General features: G+C 40.1%; 1 protein-coding gene across 2 annotated transcripts in view; it reads right to left on the bottom strand.

Annotated features, from left to right (window-relative positions):
• Positions 1–1,279: 1,279 nt before the first annotated feature.
• GRAMD2B (GRAM domain containing 2B) overlaps positions 1,280–14,979 on the bottom strand; it is a 55,975-nt gene continuing 42,275 nt past the window's right edge. Inside the window, exons 7-14 of one of the 2 annotated variants that reach the window (XM_010980868.3) lie at positions 13,618–13,689; positions 13,438–13,518; positions 10,944–11,055; positions 10,180–10,302; positions 9,492–9,579; positions 8,495–8,599; positions 5,537–5,630; positions 1,280–2,526 (exon numbers count right to left, since the gene is read on the bottom strand). In XM_010980868.3, the coding sequence (XP_010979170.1) occupies positions 2,485–2,526; positions 5,537–5,630; positions 8,495–8,599; positions 9,492–9,579; positions 10,180–10,302; positions 10,944–11,055; positions 13,438–13,518; positions 13,618–13,689 (717 nt within the window). In that variant the 3' untranslated portion in view covers positions 1,280–2,484. Of the gene's footprint in view, positions 2,527–5,536; positions 5,631–8,494; positions 8,600–9,491; positions 9,583–10,179; positions 10,303–10,943; positions 11,056–13,437; positions 13,519–13,617; positions 13,690–14,979 lie in introns of both variants that reach the window. The other variant, XM_010980861.3, reaches the window with a different exon arrangement.

Below are 14,979 nucleotides of genomic sequence, written 5' to 3'. Positions count from 1 at the left end.
TCCTTCCTGTGTTGGAATTTCCTGCTTTTGTGTCTAGAAGGTGGAGGGTGAAAAATCCTAGATGCTTGCTTTCTCCTTTGTAGTTAATATGCAGACATGTGACCTGCTGTCACCATTCAGATCTACCTGCACTCGATTTTGACTAGGAGCTAGTAACACAAAAATAAAATAGGCAGCAACATCCCCAAAGCAAAAATAATAACTAAATCTAGAAACGATGAAGTGTTTTCTCTCTTTTTTGGAAGAGTCAGCGGTAGCAGCTGTTGGAAAAAACCTCTAAAAAAAAGTGCCTCTTGGTGCAGGACTAGCGGCAGTGTTGTTTATGGGGGGCAGGACAGGGGGAAGTGCAGTTATAAGATCTGATTCCACTTAATATTTTTAATCAATTTATCTGATTAAAAAGTAGCAGCTGGTCATTATACAAAATTTAGGAACTATAGAAAGTTAATGTATATGTGCTTCCGTGTGTGTGTGTGTATGTGTACACAACACATATGTAGGAGTTTCTTTACTGCATTGGATCATACCCTATAGTTTTATGTTTACTCTTTTAATGCTATTTTCTATGCCATTTTTGGACAATTCTAAATAGTGACATACTTTAACTGCTCAGCTATTGAATAGAGTCTCTAATATTTTGCTGTTAAAGCTTCAAAGAATATTCTTATATATAAATCTTTGACTAGATCTCTGCTTATTCCTTTGGGATACATTCCTGGATAGCAGATTATGAATTCAGTAAAATTTGAAGCTTTTAAAGGCTCTTCATACAGTTGTAAAATTTCTCTCCAGAGGTGGCTGATCCACTGTTGAATCTCTAATGGATTTTAACTATAAAGCACTGACAGAACTTTCATAAGACTGGATTGTCAGACTGCAAACATTTAAAAGAATGAACGTGGTTCCTGTTAGGAGTGTACTACTTGCCTCACATGGCGACGTGCTTTAGAGACATTATCACATTTAATCCTCACAATGGCACTTTCATTGGTACCTTTATCTCATCAATAAAATGGGGGAAAATGACCAGATATTTTGCTTAAGATCACATAACTCATAAAATGACGACTCAGGAATCAAGCATTGGTTTTCTGATTTCAAAGTTCATTTTCATTCCCTTATATCATTGCAACCCAAGACCTTAAATCATTTTGTTTTAAATGAATACTTGGGAGGAAAGATGTATGGGCCAATTGGAAGCAGGAAAAAGGAGGTGAGAAGCAGTTAAAAGGCATGTTGTCTTAGTTAAAGGGATTTACAAACTGACAAAACACAGTGCTGGCTGGGCATTTTAGCCAATGAGCATTTATTCAAAGCCAGGGGTGCACCAGGCACAGTTCTTGTGCAGCAGGCTAGCAAATACAAATGATGTAGCCAATTCACTTGTTAGTTTATCTGATTAAACAAAATACATTTCATAGAAATGATTATAAAATGCATTGTAGATAAACGGAATATCTTTTATATTACAGATCTTAGGGTACCTAAATAATTATTAATAAAAACCAGCCAACCCACATGGTAAATAGACGTTAGCAAACCACCAGTTACATATTTTAGTCAGCAAAAGAGAAAAACATGCTATCATCATGCTGCACTGGGTTTCAGCATTAATTATGGACATCCTGTTCTGAAATGAACATAGTCCATGTACATTCTTAAAAATTCAATGTTTTTCATCCAGTTTCAAATCAGTATTATACTTGTTGTTTTAAAGATTAGTTCTGGTTTCAAAGTAAGTTTAATTTAGTGCTTTACTCTCATGTCTCACAGATTCGTGATCTGGGGAGAATCAGTCCTATTAAGTATTAGTTAGAGGAACAAAACATAAAACGGGATAGTTTAATCTGCTTTGCTTGATATTTTTGCCAATATTCAACTGAGAAGATACAAGGTGACTTAAACCAGAACATAATAGCAGAAGGAAAAAGACCCCAAAACTAAAAATGTTATTTGTTTGAATCAAATCTATCCATTAAGAGCTTTTTTTTTTTTTCTTCACTTTTTTGGCAAGTCATGGCAAATTCTTTCAAGGACCATATCAAGTTTGTTGGCACATGATATATCCTTTAGTTTGAAGGCTGGTTAAGCGGGCTATACGGGGAGAAGAGGAACGTGGGTAGGACTTAAAAGGCACGGAGTGGAGTGTGTTTGCTGACACAGTCACAATAACCAACTGAATCACACTCATCCAAGAGTGTCCACTGGGCCCTTCCTGAGACCTCCAGAGATGGGTCTGTTTTCTTCAGGCAGCAATACTGAAAACGTCCTCAGAGAGTCAAGGTCCACTTTTATTGCACAGGAACCAAAATTGTCCCCCTTTCCCCCTGTCCTGAGCCAGAGACCTCCAGGGGCAAGCATGGCTGGGGTTGCCCGTCCGCTCGCTCCTCCGGCCAGCAGGGAGCGCTCCACCAGAACACCTCGGGGAGCACCTACTTCAAAGGGAAGTGCGAGGTATTCCATTAGCCCAAGCAGTCTGGCCGGTCAGTCCCCATTCTCAAGTAGCTTTTGTAAGTTGTTTTGTATCTTGAAATAATAAGAGAAAAGCTCCTGTTATTAAATAGAATGGAGTATATTAAGGTCATATTTGCTATGGCCTATATAATGCTTCAGATTAATCTATTCTGCCTTGAATAAAAAGCTACACATGGGTTAAATTTAGACCAAGCAAATAAATGCATTGTCATGGAATAGAATTCTATTTGACAATCCACTTTAAAATGAAAAGAGACAAGGTGAAAAATGAAAGAGTGGAACAAAGATGAAAATGTCAGGAGAGACGAAAAGAAACAGAACAAAAGCTCAGGCAACACCAGGTGTGACCCAGATGCATTCAGTGACAATGGGAAGCTGGTTTTGACAAAGTCCATCTGATGGTCTGAATCAGACAAAACACCACAAATAATGAACACCCCCGTCAGATACAACATTTCCCAGAAGACTGAGAATTTCACAGGGACCATGCAATCTTTGGATCTCAAGACCACAGTACAGTGTTGGGGATTGAAAATATGCTTGGTAAATGTTTGTTGGGTAAACGAACTAGGAATTCCCAAGAACCAATATTGTGATGGGAGTAGGGAACCCCGTGGAACAAAAGAAAGAGAACATAGTCTTCTTTTGGGAGGACAGGCACACACAGGGTAAGTGAAGAGGAAGAGATCTAATCAGCATGTGCCGGGAACATGTGTGCCCACCATAACCACACACCACCACCCAGGGGCGGGTTTTATACATGAATCAAAGGGCCAGAGAATTTATGTAACAAGACCAGTCACACAGTGCATAAGCGGCAGAGTAGGGAAAAGAACAGACATCCGACTCCAGAGTTTATGCTCTTTCCTCTGCACTGTTCCACCAGTAATGCCATTTCCAGTGCTAAGAAAGTATTTACTTCTTTACCTGTAGAATGCACTGCCTTTATCACCCACATTCCTACTTCATGTCTTCCCTACCCATACCTCAGGACCAAAGATAAATGAAAAAGCAGAAAAGGAAAGGTAGAAAAAAAAATGAAATAAAAGACATCCAAAATATTTAAAACACCTACAAAGACAACAACCCCAAAAATAAAACAAAGGAGATAAATGGGCAATTTATAGAAGAAAATCCATATGGCCAACAAATACATCAAAACATGCTCAAGTGCAGTAATAATCAGGAAAGTGCAAACAAAAACCATACTGAAATCTGATTTCACACTATCAGACTGGCAGGAGGGGCCGGAACGGAGAATTTGAGGAGACACTGGTAGCTAGATTGTACAGGACTTGTCAACTAATTGGTCTATCAGTGACAAGTGAAAAAGCCCGGAGTTAAAAATTATTCTTAAATTTCCCACGAGGACTGAAAGGACAGTGATGCCATGGACAGAAATCGAGATATTACATGCAGGGCAGGTCATGGGGCTGAGACGTGAGCAGTCCCTGCCGGAGCAGGAGTGGCTGGTATTGAGTAGGCAGAGCCGAGACTTGGCTCCAGCTTCCCACAGCTGCTGTCCGCCCACCGTGCTGGGCTCCTGCGGCACCGCCAGACCGCCTGAGGCGGGTGGGCGTGAGCAGACCCAGCAACAAGAACACTGTGGCCTGTTTTTATGCCAAGATCCCTGTGAGCAATGTGTGCAGCTAAGGACTTTTTACAGCTTCAACAGGTGCATTTTGACCCTAAATCCACTCTTCTGCTTCGGGACCAAGGTTTCTGTTGGTCCTGCCCGCCTCCTAGCTGAGCAGCTGGGCTCCGTCTGAAGCCCTGCACAAGATGGAGCCAGCTGCCTGCCTGCAGTGGACAAGCTTTCCTGTTTTCCAGTCCCTCATTGTGGAATGTGGTGTCCCCACCAGGCCCAGCAGGAGAGTGGGAAGTGCAAAAGAGAGCAGCAGGGTTCCGGGTGCTTCCGGTCCAAAGAACACCACCGCATGCCAGAGTGAGCGAAAGAGAAAACTAACACCACCCTGTTCTCTAGGTCAGCATGGAAGCCAAACATTTCATCAAAGAATTTTTTTTTTTTAATCCTCAATTCTTAGCAACTAACATTTTCCAAAGGGAAACAATTTTGGTTGCCACCCCGTACCTTCTCTAGGTTGATTCTGGATTTCAAAGAGAAAAAATTTCCAAGGTTACCCACAGATACAGTGATTCAGTGGGAATGATCTGTCATGCTTTGGTTTAGAACAGAAGTTTGCCAACTCCTTTGCTCTACATACTTAACTGGTTACATGCTAGATACCATTCAGTATCGAAGGACAAGTATAACTTGACTCATTTGTATTTCATGTTCTCAAGTGAGCTTAACTGCACTATTAAGGAAAGCCACCAGATACTGGGCTTTGGTGCCAACGATGTGAACAATTCACTGTAAACCTTTCCTTCAGGGTTAAGGGTCAAGACAAAGCCTCAGATGGAAAGGGACAGACATGCTGAAAGGAGAAGTAAGCGATGTTAACTTCGTTTAGCTTTGGAATATTTCTGGCATGCCTACATACTCCTGTTCACCCCACTGTTCAGTGGCCTTATTCTCAGAGCCGGAGGTTGGGTTCTGAGGAGCAGTAAAAGCAGAGGGCTTCTAAGCACAACGTTGGAGTCAGAGCTGGTTCAAATTTCCAGGTCTGCCAGCTTTTGAGGTGTGTCTCCTTGAGCAAGTTAACTTGAAACTTTGGTTCTTTTGTCAGATGGAAATAATGACACGTATGGTATAGAGACTGCATGCAATATTCTGTGTGTGGCACCAGTCAGCCTGGGTGGAGCTGGGGCTGTCCTCTCTGGTCGGGACACTCCCTGCTGTGTCCCTCCCCTGAGCCTTGGGTCAGCTGTCACTTCCTGCTGGGCCCTGTGGTGCAGAGCATTATTTCTAACCGATGCGGAAAACCACAAGATCAACCAACACGGAAAATAATCTTGAAAGCTATTTGTGGAAAATTCCCTGGCTGGGTTTAGTCATTTACCCTACCTGCTTGCACACCAGTGAGTGTGTAACCCCTGACCTACGGCCACGGACAGGTACTACTGCGACTGTCCCCAGCACGGGAAAGAAAGCCGTCACCTTTTCTAATCTCATTATGTTAGCTGTGAGCTCTTGGCAGAGGACCTCCACATTCAGCTGTACTTGTGACCCCAGGCCGGATGGTGCTGTCTGTCTGTAAGAACAAAGAGAAGAACTATTGTGGGCAGGGAAGGCAAAGAAAGAAGTGGGATGAACACAATTTAAATTGATTCGAACAGAAACCTAGGTTAAAATAGAAGACAGTAAGCATTTAACGTCTTAACATCTGAAAGGCCCTGCAGTAATCCACAAGTCCAGATGAGATGTTTAGGGGACTAATTCTTCAAAGCTCAGCTGGAAATCCGTCAAGCTATTTTTGTTTAAGTGGCGGTGTTGTGCGATCAGACAATTATTCTCAAGCACGCGGTTTCTTAGATCCTATTTATTAACTCCTGGTATCCTCTCTCTGCCCACAACAGCACACGTTTGCAAGGATTTTGATCTTCTCAGTCATATACACAGTGCTTATGGGGGAAGCAACCATTTACACTAGAACTTTCATAACATTTAAGAATGTCTTTATCTAATCAAATGTCTATTGACCTGTGAGACATTTGTAGTTCCTTCTTTGAGACCTGCTGTACAAACAGAATCGCCCTTGTAATATAACTGATGTACTCACTATTTGCCATTTGACTCTTACTCTGGGGTGCACTGAAGTCCTATGCCTGCTAAAACTAGGAAATTTAGAGATGTGTGTACTTTTTCCTGGAGAGTTGGTCTAAAACCCTGTATTAGATTTTCTTTTTTTAGGGGGGAGGGTAGTTAGGTTTATTTATTTACGTACTTATTTTATTTTATTTATTTTTAGAGGAGATACTGGAGATTGAACCCAGGACCTTGTGTATGCTTAAAAAATAAGCACATGCTCTACCACTGAGCTAGACCCTGCTCCCCTTTATTAGATTTTCATTTTATGGTTAAGAACCATGGTCTGTATCTCCTCTGTATTTCTCAGTTGTAATTTAATTTTAGCTGTCAAATTTTTAGATGGCAATGACTGGTCTAATTTATTTTACATATGATCTGTTTTTAAGATATAGGCACTTGGCAACTTACTGTTGATTATCTTAACTGTGAAGACAGTGGTCAGATGTGTTTCATTGTGTAGTACCAAGACAGTTTTTTCCTTTATCCTTGATCTATAGCATCAAAACCTTAGATTCCAAGAAGGAAACTGAATCTAAATCTTCTGGTGTCTAGATGAGGGATCTGAGACCCAGAGTACTAATTTATCTACATGAAATTCTGACGGACTCTGACGGTCTGTAGGCTGTGAACGTACTAACAAAGCTAGTACCCTGTATGTATTCAGACAGATGTCTCTGCCTCTGCAGTAACAAAACCACCAGATTACAACTGTGGCTTCAGCTACCTGGGCAACATGAGTGGATGACCCTGGATGAAGTAAGATACTGAGGAAGCTCGAGTCCTGTTAAATTACTTTATTAACAGACCTTATCATCAATATGCCCTGACCTCCTGTCATATGTGACATTTGTGATCTTTTTCTTTTCAATGCTGTTTTTCTTGTACCCCCTCCTGGGCTGATTATTTAAAGAGCAGAAGAAATAGTCCATTTGCCTTCCATTAGTGGAATTTCCTCCTCCTCATCACCAAGTTAATTAATTAACAGGACATGAGGTACGTTTTCCTAATAAAATCCACCCCTTAAATGATAGTGAACTAAAAGTCTGCAATAATGTAGTCACCTTCTAGATCTAAGTCTATTAACATTATGAACAAGATGGCAGAAAGTAAGGGCAGGGTATGGATTTATTCCAAACCATTCTTTAGAGTTGGGTATTACTGCCTCAGATACATATTTGTGGTTCAAAAATAACCTGTGCACCAGCATACTCATAAGTCACAAAAGAAGACTTTACGATAACTGTTAAAGAATGTAAAAAGGCCCTAGAATGGTATAGTATAATAGTTATCAAAGCATAGACCCCAGGACAGCACCAGAAACCGGGGACTGGCCCTGCTGTCTGTTTTAAAAAGCCGTTCAGATGTTTGCCATGCACACTGAAAAGATCCTGACCCAGTTCTAGGCCGTTCCTCACAAGCAGGGAACCACTGGTAGACTAGAAAGCCCAGGGTCTTCATAGTCATAGAGATCTGCATTTGAATCCTAATTCCATCACAAAAGAATTCTTTCTCTGAGTCTGTTTCCTCATCTGTAAAATGGGAATAATTGCTATCTTATAACATTATGATGAAGATATAATGAGAAAAAATTGTTTGTATTGGTGTATGAACGTGTCTTTTCTAATACAGTCTCTAAGTTATGGTATATACTCTGTAAAGAATTATATCTAATTTTGAAACTTGGGCTAAAAGTATGCTTTTAACATGAAATTATTTTACCTTTTAGGGAATGTGTCAAAATCCTAATGTAGATAGGTTTAAAAGAACGACCTTTGTCAATAGATTTAATTAGGTTAGGCATGTTAAAAATACTGTGGTAGAAAATCTTCACAGACACATTTACCTAATTACTAGTCACAAGGATATTTACGGTGATCAAGAGTTTTGTAAATAAATGAGTTTATATAAAGAGCTATATAGGATGAAATGTGCTGAGTTGCATGAATTGTTTTTTTTCTATAACTGTCTTGACTCACTGCCATTTTATGAAGATAAACTTGAATACTTTAATAAATGGGCCAAGGTCACAACCAAGTCTTAGGATAAAAGAACAAGATACTGTCAAATTAGGCTTGTTTCTTGCCTTATCACTGGCAACACTATAGCAACTCAAGAACATGGAGAGTCAGGTCACTCATTTTTTTTGGACCCTCCTGCCTCTTAACTTCCCATATACACAGTTAACAAAATGTCTCATGCAGAATGTATCCTCAATTAATGTTTGCTAAGAAGGATGCTAAGCTTAGGTTGAATTTTATACTAACGTGAAGAGCACGCAGATGACAGCACAGGAGAGAACTGTCTTACTCAGTCTGATGAGTGTCCACGATGGAGGTCAGTGAGCCCAGCCGCTCCTCCAGAGTATTAATTCTGTATCTCATGTAGAAGGTCGAGATGATTAGCGCACAGACACTGGAAAGGGATAAAAGAAATTCTCCATAGGTTAATGGCCAGGACCTGATGGTCATAAAACAATAAATTCAGAGGCAACATTATACATTTGAGGCAAGATATTTTTCCAAAATAACTTGGCTAAAGAGACTTTAAAAAGGTTTTTTTTTTTTCAACAAACAGAAGCTTGTCACAAAAGTTTAGAACTAGAGGGATATTACTGAAAATTCTCTAATTCCTCAGTTTACAAATAATGGCCATTCAGCAGCATCACTTGAGGCCAGGCAGGGTAGAGGACTGAGCTGGTGCCCCTCCTCCCACCAGGTACTGTGGGAGGCCCTGGCCAGTGCGGGTCCAGTCTTGTGACTCCCCAGATCCCTGCTTTATCTGGAAACCAAACTGGTGCATCCTCCTTGGTTGTGAGGAACAGCCTAGAACTGGGTCAGGCTATTTTCAGAAGAACAATTGGTTATAGACTGGAAGCTGAGGAGGAAGTTAAAGTCTATGCCTAAGCTTTCAATAAAAGTGGGTGACATTTTAAAGTTGTTTTGGTCTCTACCCAGAGGACATGGGAGAGACGGAAAACAACAGGAACAAAGATGCTTCATAATTCAGGACCCGATTTCCCACCTGAGAGTATCCACCCAGAACTTAGTCCTCTGCTGGGTCTGGCATAGTTTGCTTTTCCTTCCTCCCTTCTCACTATTTATTTAAATAAGAAGGGGACAAATATGAAAATGTGACCCAAGTTTTAGAAAAAAGATGTTGAAACAGGAGACAAAAGTTGCCCCCAGAAGATTTGGGTCACATTAGAGACAACTGAGATTCACAGTGACTCTTGGTAATGTGAGATTATTCTGTAAGTGAAATGAATCATGTTCTTAAGGCACTCATAGTAAATTCATTTACTTACACAACTGCATAGAATATAAGAATATGGTGGAGAGTTGGACATTTCTGAGACTTAACTCTGTGTACGATTCCAATGGTTTCTGGCTGACCTGCTGGGTGGAAAACAAAAAGTTTTAAACTGTTTTAAAATGTTAACACATTTCTTCATGCAGCAGCACTCCTATAGGGAAGAAGCACTGGAGAGACAGAATTAATTCCAGGTAATAGAAATCAGAGAAAATACTAACTGAAGCATGCCGGTTCTCATTTTAACTGGTTACAATTCCTTCCCACGTGTTTCATTCAATAGATATTTGTTGGGAGCTTTCTGTGTCAGGCATTGTGATGGAGGGCTGGTGAACAATACAGACACCATCCTTGATTTCCTACTGGTACAGCTGGTAACCAGTTATTAGACTAATCAGTAAATAATAATTAAATAATTTGAATTTTACTAGTAAGTTTTGAATCACAGTCTCAAAGTATTCAGAACAATGAAGGATCCTCCATGAAGGCTCTTCACCTTTGTATCCCTCATAGTAAAGCAGAGAACTGGGTACTGTTTGCTGAGTGAATAACTGAATTAATATGCCAAGACCTACAGCAGGAAGGGAGGGAATAGGAAAGGCAGTCATAAAGTGAAACCTGGGGACCCTTTCAAAGTTACAAGCAGATGCTCCTGCCACCCCCTAAAACAATCTATTCCTTACCATGCGCAGGGAGGCTCTTGGCTTTTCCTTCAGGTACTCTGTTCACGAGGGCATCTGCCCGAGTTGGTTTTGCTTCTCCCTTGGAGACATTCAGAACTGTCTGGGATTCTGTCACATGGAAATCTATCAAAACAGGGCTGGGTAAGTTTTCTCCCCAGTGTATTTAAACACATAGCATCAACCACAAAGCAAATCAGTCCCTCAATGTGCACAATGGCCAAGAATATAAACGGATGCCCTCACCAGCTGGTTGAGTGTTTTGGGGTTGAAATCCAATTCTCAAGCAAATAAGGAATGAAAAGATATAAGGGCAATCTGTCCTTACCCACTGACTCATGGGGACGATTCAGCTATAGCACCTTATAATAGTACTAAAGAAGAGGTCAGAAAATAGTACGTTTCTCTCTTTCAACCACTGCAATAGTATGTCTATCCAAGAGATGTTTCTTAAATGTGTATAAAGGGAAGTGAGTTTTTTCTTTTTTTAACCACAGAGGCAATCCCTTTTCCTTGAACTTTCAAACTAGCCTTTCTTGAGAGTCCCTTCTTAGTTGCTAACTCGGAAGATGTTTTGTTTTGGGTTGGTTTTTTGTTTTTGTTTTTCAGGGGTGAGATAAGGACGTTTTGTGGAGAATTAATTTTTTTAATGGAAGTACTGGGGATTCAACCCAGAACCTTGTGCATGTTAAGCATATGCTCTACCACTGAGCTATACCCTCCCCCCAAGAATTAAATTTCAGTAAAGATACACAAATCTCCCAGACCTCGCGAGTTCTCAGATTCAGGGGTCTGAGATCCAGAACTGCTGTATCCTTCCATGTCTTGCCTTCTTTGCCGAACCACTCCGTCCAGATCTGAGAATTCATCGTTGAAATCCTGAGCGGAAATAATGAAATGGTGAAAGGCCCATTTTCCCTTATTCAACAGGCAGGCCTTTGTAACTCCTGGCCCTGTCTCTTAGGTCTGACTTGTAACATACGGGCAAGAAAGAAGGATTACCCCACACTACTGGGTTTTCCCAGCACATCACAGAGTGTCTGGTTACTGCAACAGATTTTTCTGGGCAATGAGAATTCTGTCAAGAAACAGTGGCCAACTTGTTTGAAACAAGTGTGTAGAAAAAACTTGGAACACTGATGATTGAAAAGCTTCCAGGGTAAAGCTGGAGAAGTCTCCTGAGCACTTTGTAAGGAGAAAACGTGACTGAAATAGACATATGCAAGAGAAAAAAGGAGCTAGAAAGCTCTAAATGCATGTTCTAAATGCAGAGAAAGGTATTCTCAAATAAGAGCTTAAAAAACGGTATTGGAAACAGAAAAGGGAAAATTAGATACTGGAAGGAAAGTTGTAGCTTTCTTCTTCCCACAACCAGATCAAAATGGGGTCAGTGACATTGCTTCTAAGTGGCAAAAGGGTGACAGAGGAATGGGGGGTGGGGAAAAAAGCAGGGGTGTTCTACTTTGTCACCCAGTGTTGCCCCAAATTACTTAAGAACTGGGAAACACAAGAGGCAACATTAAAGTGTCCCAGTGAAGGTACAGTTAGGCTGAGTTTGTCACTGTTTAGTTAGCAGCCAAGTGAAGAAGAGTGGACTCATCTTGTAAGTAAGTTACCAGCCTTTCACCTTCAACTAGCTGTCACTTGACCACTTCAACAGTCTTTTCAATTTCGTGCAAGAACTTATAGGGAGAGGCAAGTCAAAAAATGCAGGTCTCTTCAATTAAATAATTATTCCTTGAATGCCTGTTACATAGCAGGCAGGAGGCAAAGCTGCACACATGTGACTGCACCTGCTCTTCGCAGGCACGTCAAGAGGCTGGCATTTTACTGGATGAAGAAACTAAGTCAGAGCAGTTAGAGAGCTTGCCCGACGGCATGGCTCAGCTGGGTGGGACCCAGTTTGAAACCAGGTTTGTGGGATTCCAAATCATACGTGTCTCATTCTATTTTGTATCGCTTCCCACTATTTTTTTTAAGATAGGTTTTTTTTTTTTAAATGAGATGAAACTCGCCATTTTAAGTATACAGTTTAGTGGTTTTTAGAATCATCACATGGTTGTACAACCATCACCACTGTCTTACTTCAGGATATTTCCACTCCACCGCCCCTCACCAAAATGAAACGCTTTACCCATTAGCAGTCACTCTCAATTTCTCCCTCCTCCTGTCCCTTGGCAACCACTAATTCATTTTCTGACCCCATGAATTTGTTCAGGACATTTCATATAAATGGAGTCATACAATATGTGCCCTTTTATGTCTGGCTTCTTTCATTTAGCAGAACATTTCCAAGGTTCATCCATGTTGTATTATTATCTGTCAGTAGTTCCTCCTTTTTATGGTCAAATAATGTTTCATTGTATGGATACATTACATTTTAGTTAGCCATTTATCAGTTGATGGATATGAGGGTTATTTCCACTTTTTGGTTATAATGAATAAAGCAGCTATGAACATTCTTGTATAAGTTTTGTGTGAACATGTTTTCACCTTTCAATCCCTGTACTACCACTCTCAAAAAAGATTTGTAGATGTTGAAACTGTGGGCTCATACTGCTTTACCAAAGGTATTAAAACACTGAACAGTAGTCAGTTTGGGAACAACCATTTGAAAAATATGGCTAGGACTCTCTTGGGCCTACATTATACCATCATGGGTATAAATCTTGCACAAATAGGAAGAGCTACTTTCCATTAGAGATTTACTCTGTGCTCAACAAAGTCTAAAGGAATCAAAGAATCTCTACCTTTGACGGGCATTATAGCTTTCTTCTTTTACAGTTATCTCTGGGTATCCCTCATCTTCTCTACTAAGCTGTAAAGTCTTTGAAGGCAAATAACTAGTTTTGTTTCCTCCTGGTGTCCTAGGGGTACACCAGCATGGTGCCTTGACCATCAAAGACATTTGACGACTTGTGGAATGAAAGATGCCCTACCCCAGAAAGATTGGTGAATGCCTCTAAAACAACACTGACAAAAAGACCAAGATTTTGTGAATACCTCCATGGACCAGTAACTCGCCAAGACAGCCTGCTATCATGTTTCTTTCCTTTTGCAGGATGACTCTTCTATTACTTGAAAAAGTTTATGGCCTCTTTGATCCCCTTTTCTTTAGGACAGAAATGTCCTGTTTCTTCAACTTTGCCTGATATCGTGGTCCTAAGTTCCTCCCGCACCCCGGTCGAGGCGTAAGAAGAAGTATAATTGTGAGACATTCTCACTTTCTCTTGCATTTAGATAGTTGTGTAGGCAACTCACCAGAGGCAGAGATGAAGGGCGGTCTGCCCGGAAACTGTTTTCAAGAGGAGATGGATTGGGACTGTTGCCAATACTTGTGTTCTGAAATTAGTGAAACAAAATGAAAAAAACCAGATCAACTATGAAACCGTAAGAATCACAGAAGAGACAGCAACTGAGGCTCAGGGATGTTGTACTCACTTCTAAGTGTCCACAGACAGATTTTAGTAGTTTGTAAGTTGAATCTCTGGAGAGTAAGGAGACAAATATGTACTGAAAAACAAAATAACAATTATTAACAGATACTGCCTGATGAGAAGTGAGAGTCCAGAGTTCAAAAATTTATCTGTATATGTATTTTTCATTTTCAAACAACATAGACTACATTCTTTTTAAAAATTTTATCTTTTACTGAAGTGTAGTTGATTTAGAATGTTTCAGGTGTACAGCAAAGCGACTCAGTTATACATATACATACATATATATATTTTTTCAGATTCTTTTCCATTATAGCTTATTATAAGAAATTGAATATAGCTCCCTGTGATATACCGTAGATCCTTGTTGTTTATGTATTTTATGTATAGTAATGTGTATCTGTTCATCCCAAACTCCTAATTTATCCCTCCCTCCCTTTTCCCCTTTGGTAACTATAGTTTGTTTTCTATGTCCGTGAGTCTATTTTTGGTTTGTAAATAAAATTTGTATCTTTTTTTTTTGATTCCACATGTAAGTGATATATAATATTTGTCTTTGTCTGTCTGATTTTACTTAATATGATAATCCCTAGGTCTATCTGACATAGACTATATTCTATACAGAGTCTATATTCTTATTCTGCTCACCCACACCCACACCTTTTTATTCCATTCCCGGAATAAAACAAATATATCCCATAATAGCAACAAAACCCTAAAATACAATTTAAATAATACAGAAATGTAGGACAGAATGAAGCCCCAATACCCTGACACTGGTTCCCTAAACAAGCATTGATAGAAAAAGACCTGGACATGAAAAAAAAAAGGCTAGTGGTATCTGCCAGGTCCTCTTTAAAGTCTCTCTCCCTCCCTTCCTACGCCCACCCCTTTTTAAAGGTATTTAACGATTCCCGAGGTCAGCTTTGTCTGCTCTGACCTAGATTTCCATTGACAGTTTCCCAGCAGCTCTAATAGGCTCATTCTTTTTCAAGCCACTTCCAGATTCCTTCTTGTACAAATATGGAGACTTTCTAGTGGATGCTTCTAAGTAAGTTATGGGAAAAAAGTAAAATCAGAGCTAGATAAGTCATTTGGAGACAAATAACGTAAGGAAAAATGACTTTACCATAAACCATATGCTGAGAAAATATAAAAGCTCATTCTTTTCCATCTATTTGAGCCACGGGATCTTTTCACACCCCTTTTCCAAAGTTTGTAATTACCCTCTCGCTCACCCATGACAGAACTTGATACACTTTCCAAGCAAATACTGTATTCCAAAGTAGTTAACATTATGGATTCTGGCATTAGGCAGACTGACTTGCAGCTTTTGGCTCTGATACTTACCAAGTGGGTGACACTG

Source organism: Camelus dromedarius, chromosome 3, assembly GCF_036321535.1.
Source record: "Camelus dromedarius isolate mCamDro1 chromosome 3, mCamDro1.pat, whole genome shotgun sequence".
Lineage (NCBI taxonomy): Eukaryota > Metazoa > Chordata > Mammalia > Artiodactyla > Camelidae > Camelus > Camelus dromedarius.
This window is presented reverse-complemented; position numbering and strand designations above follow the sequence as displayed.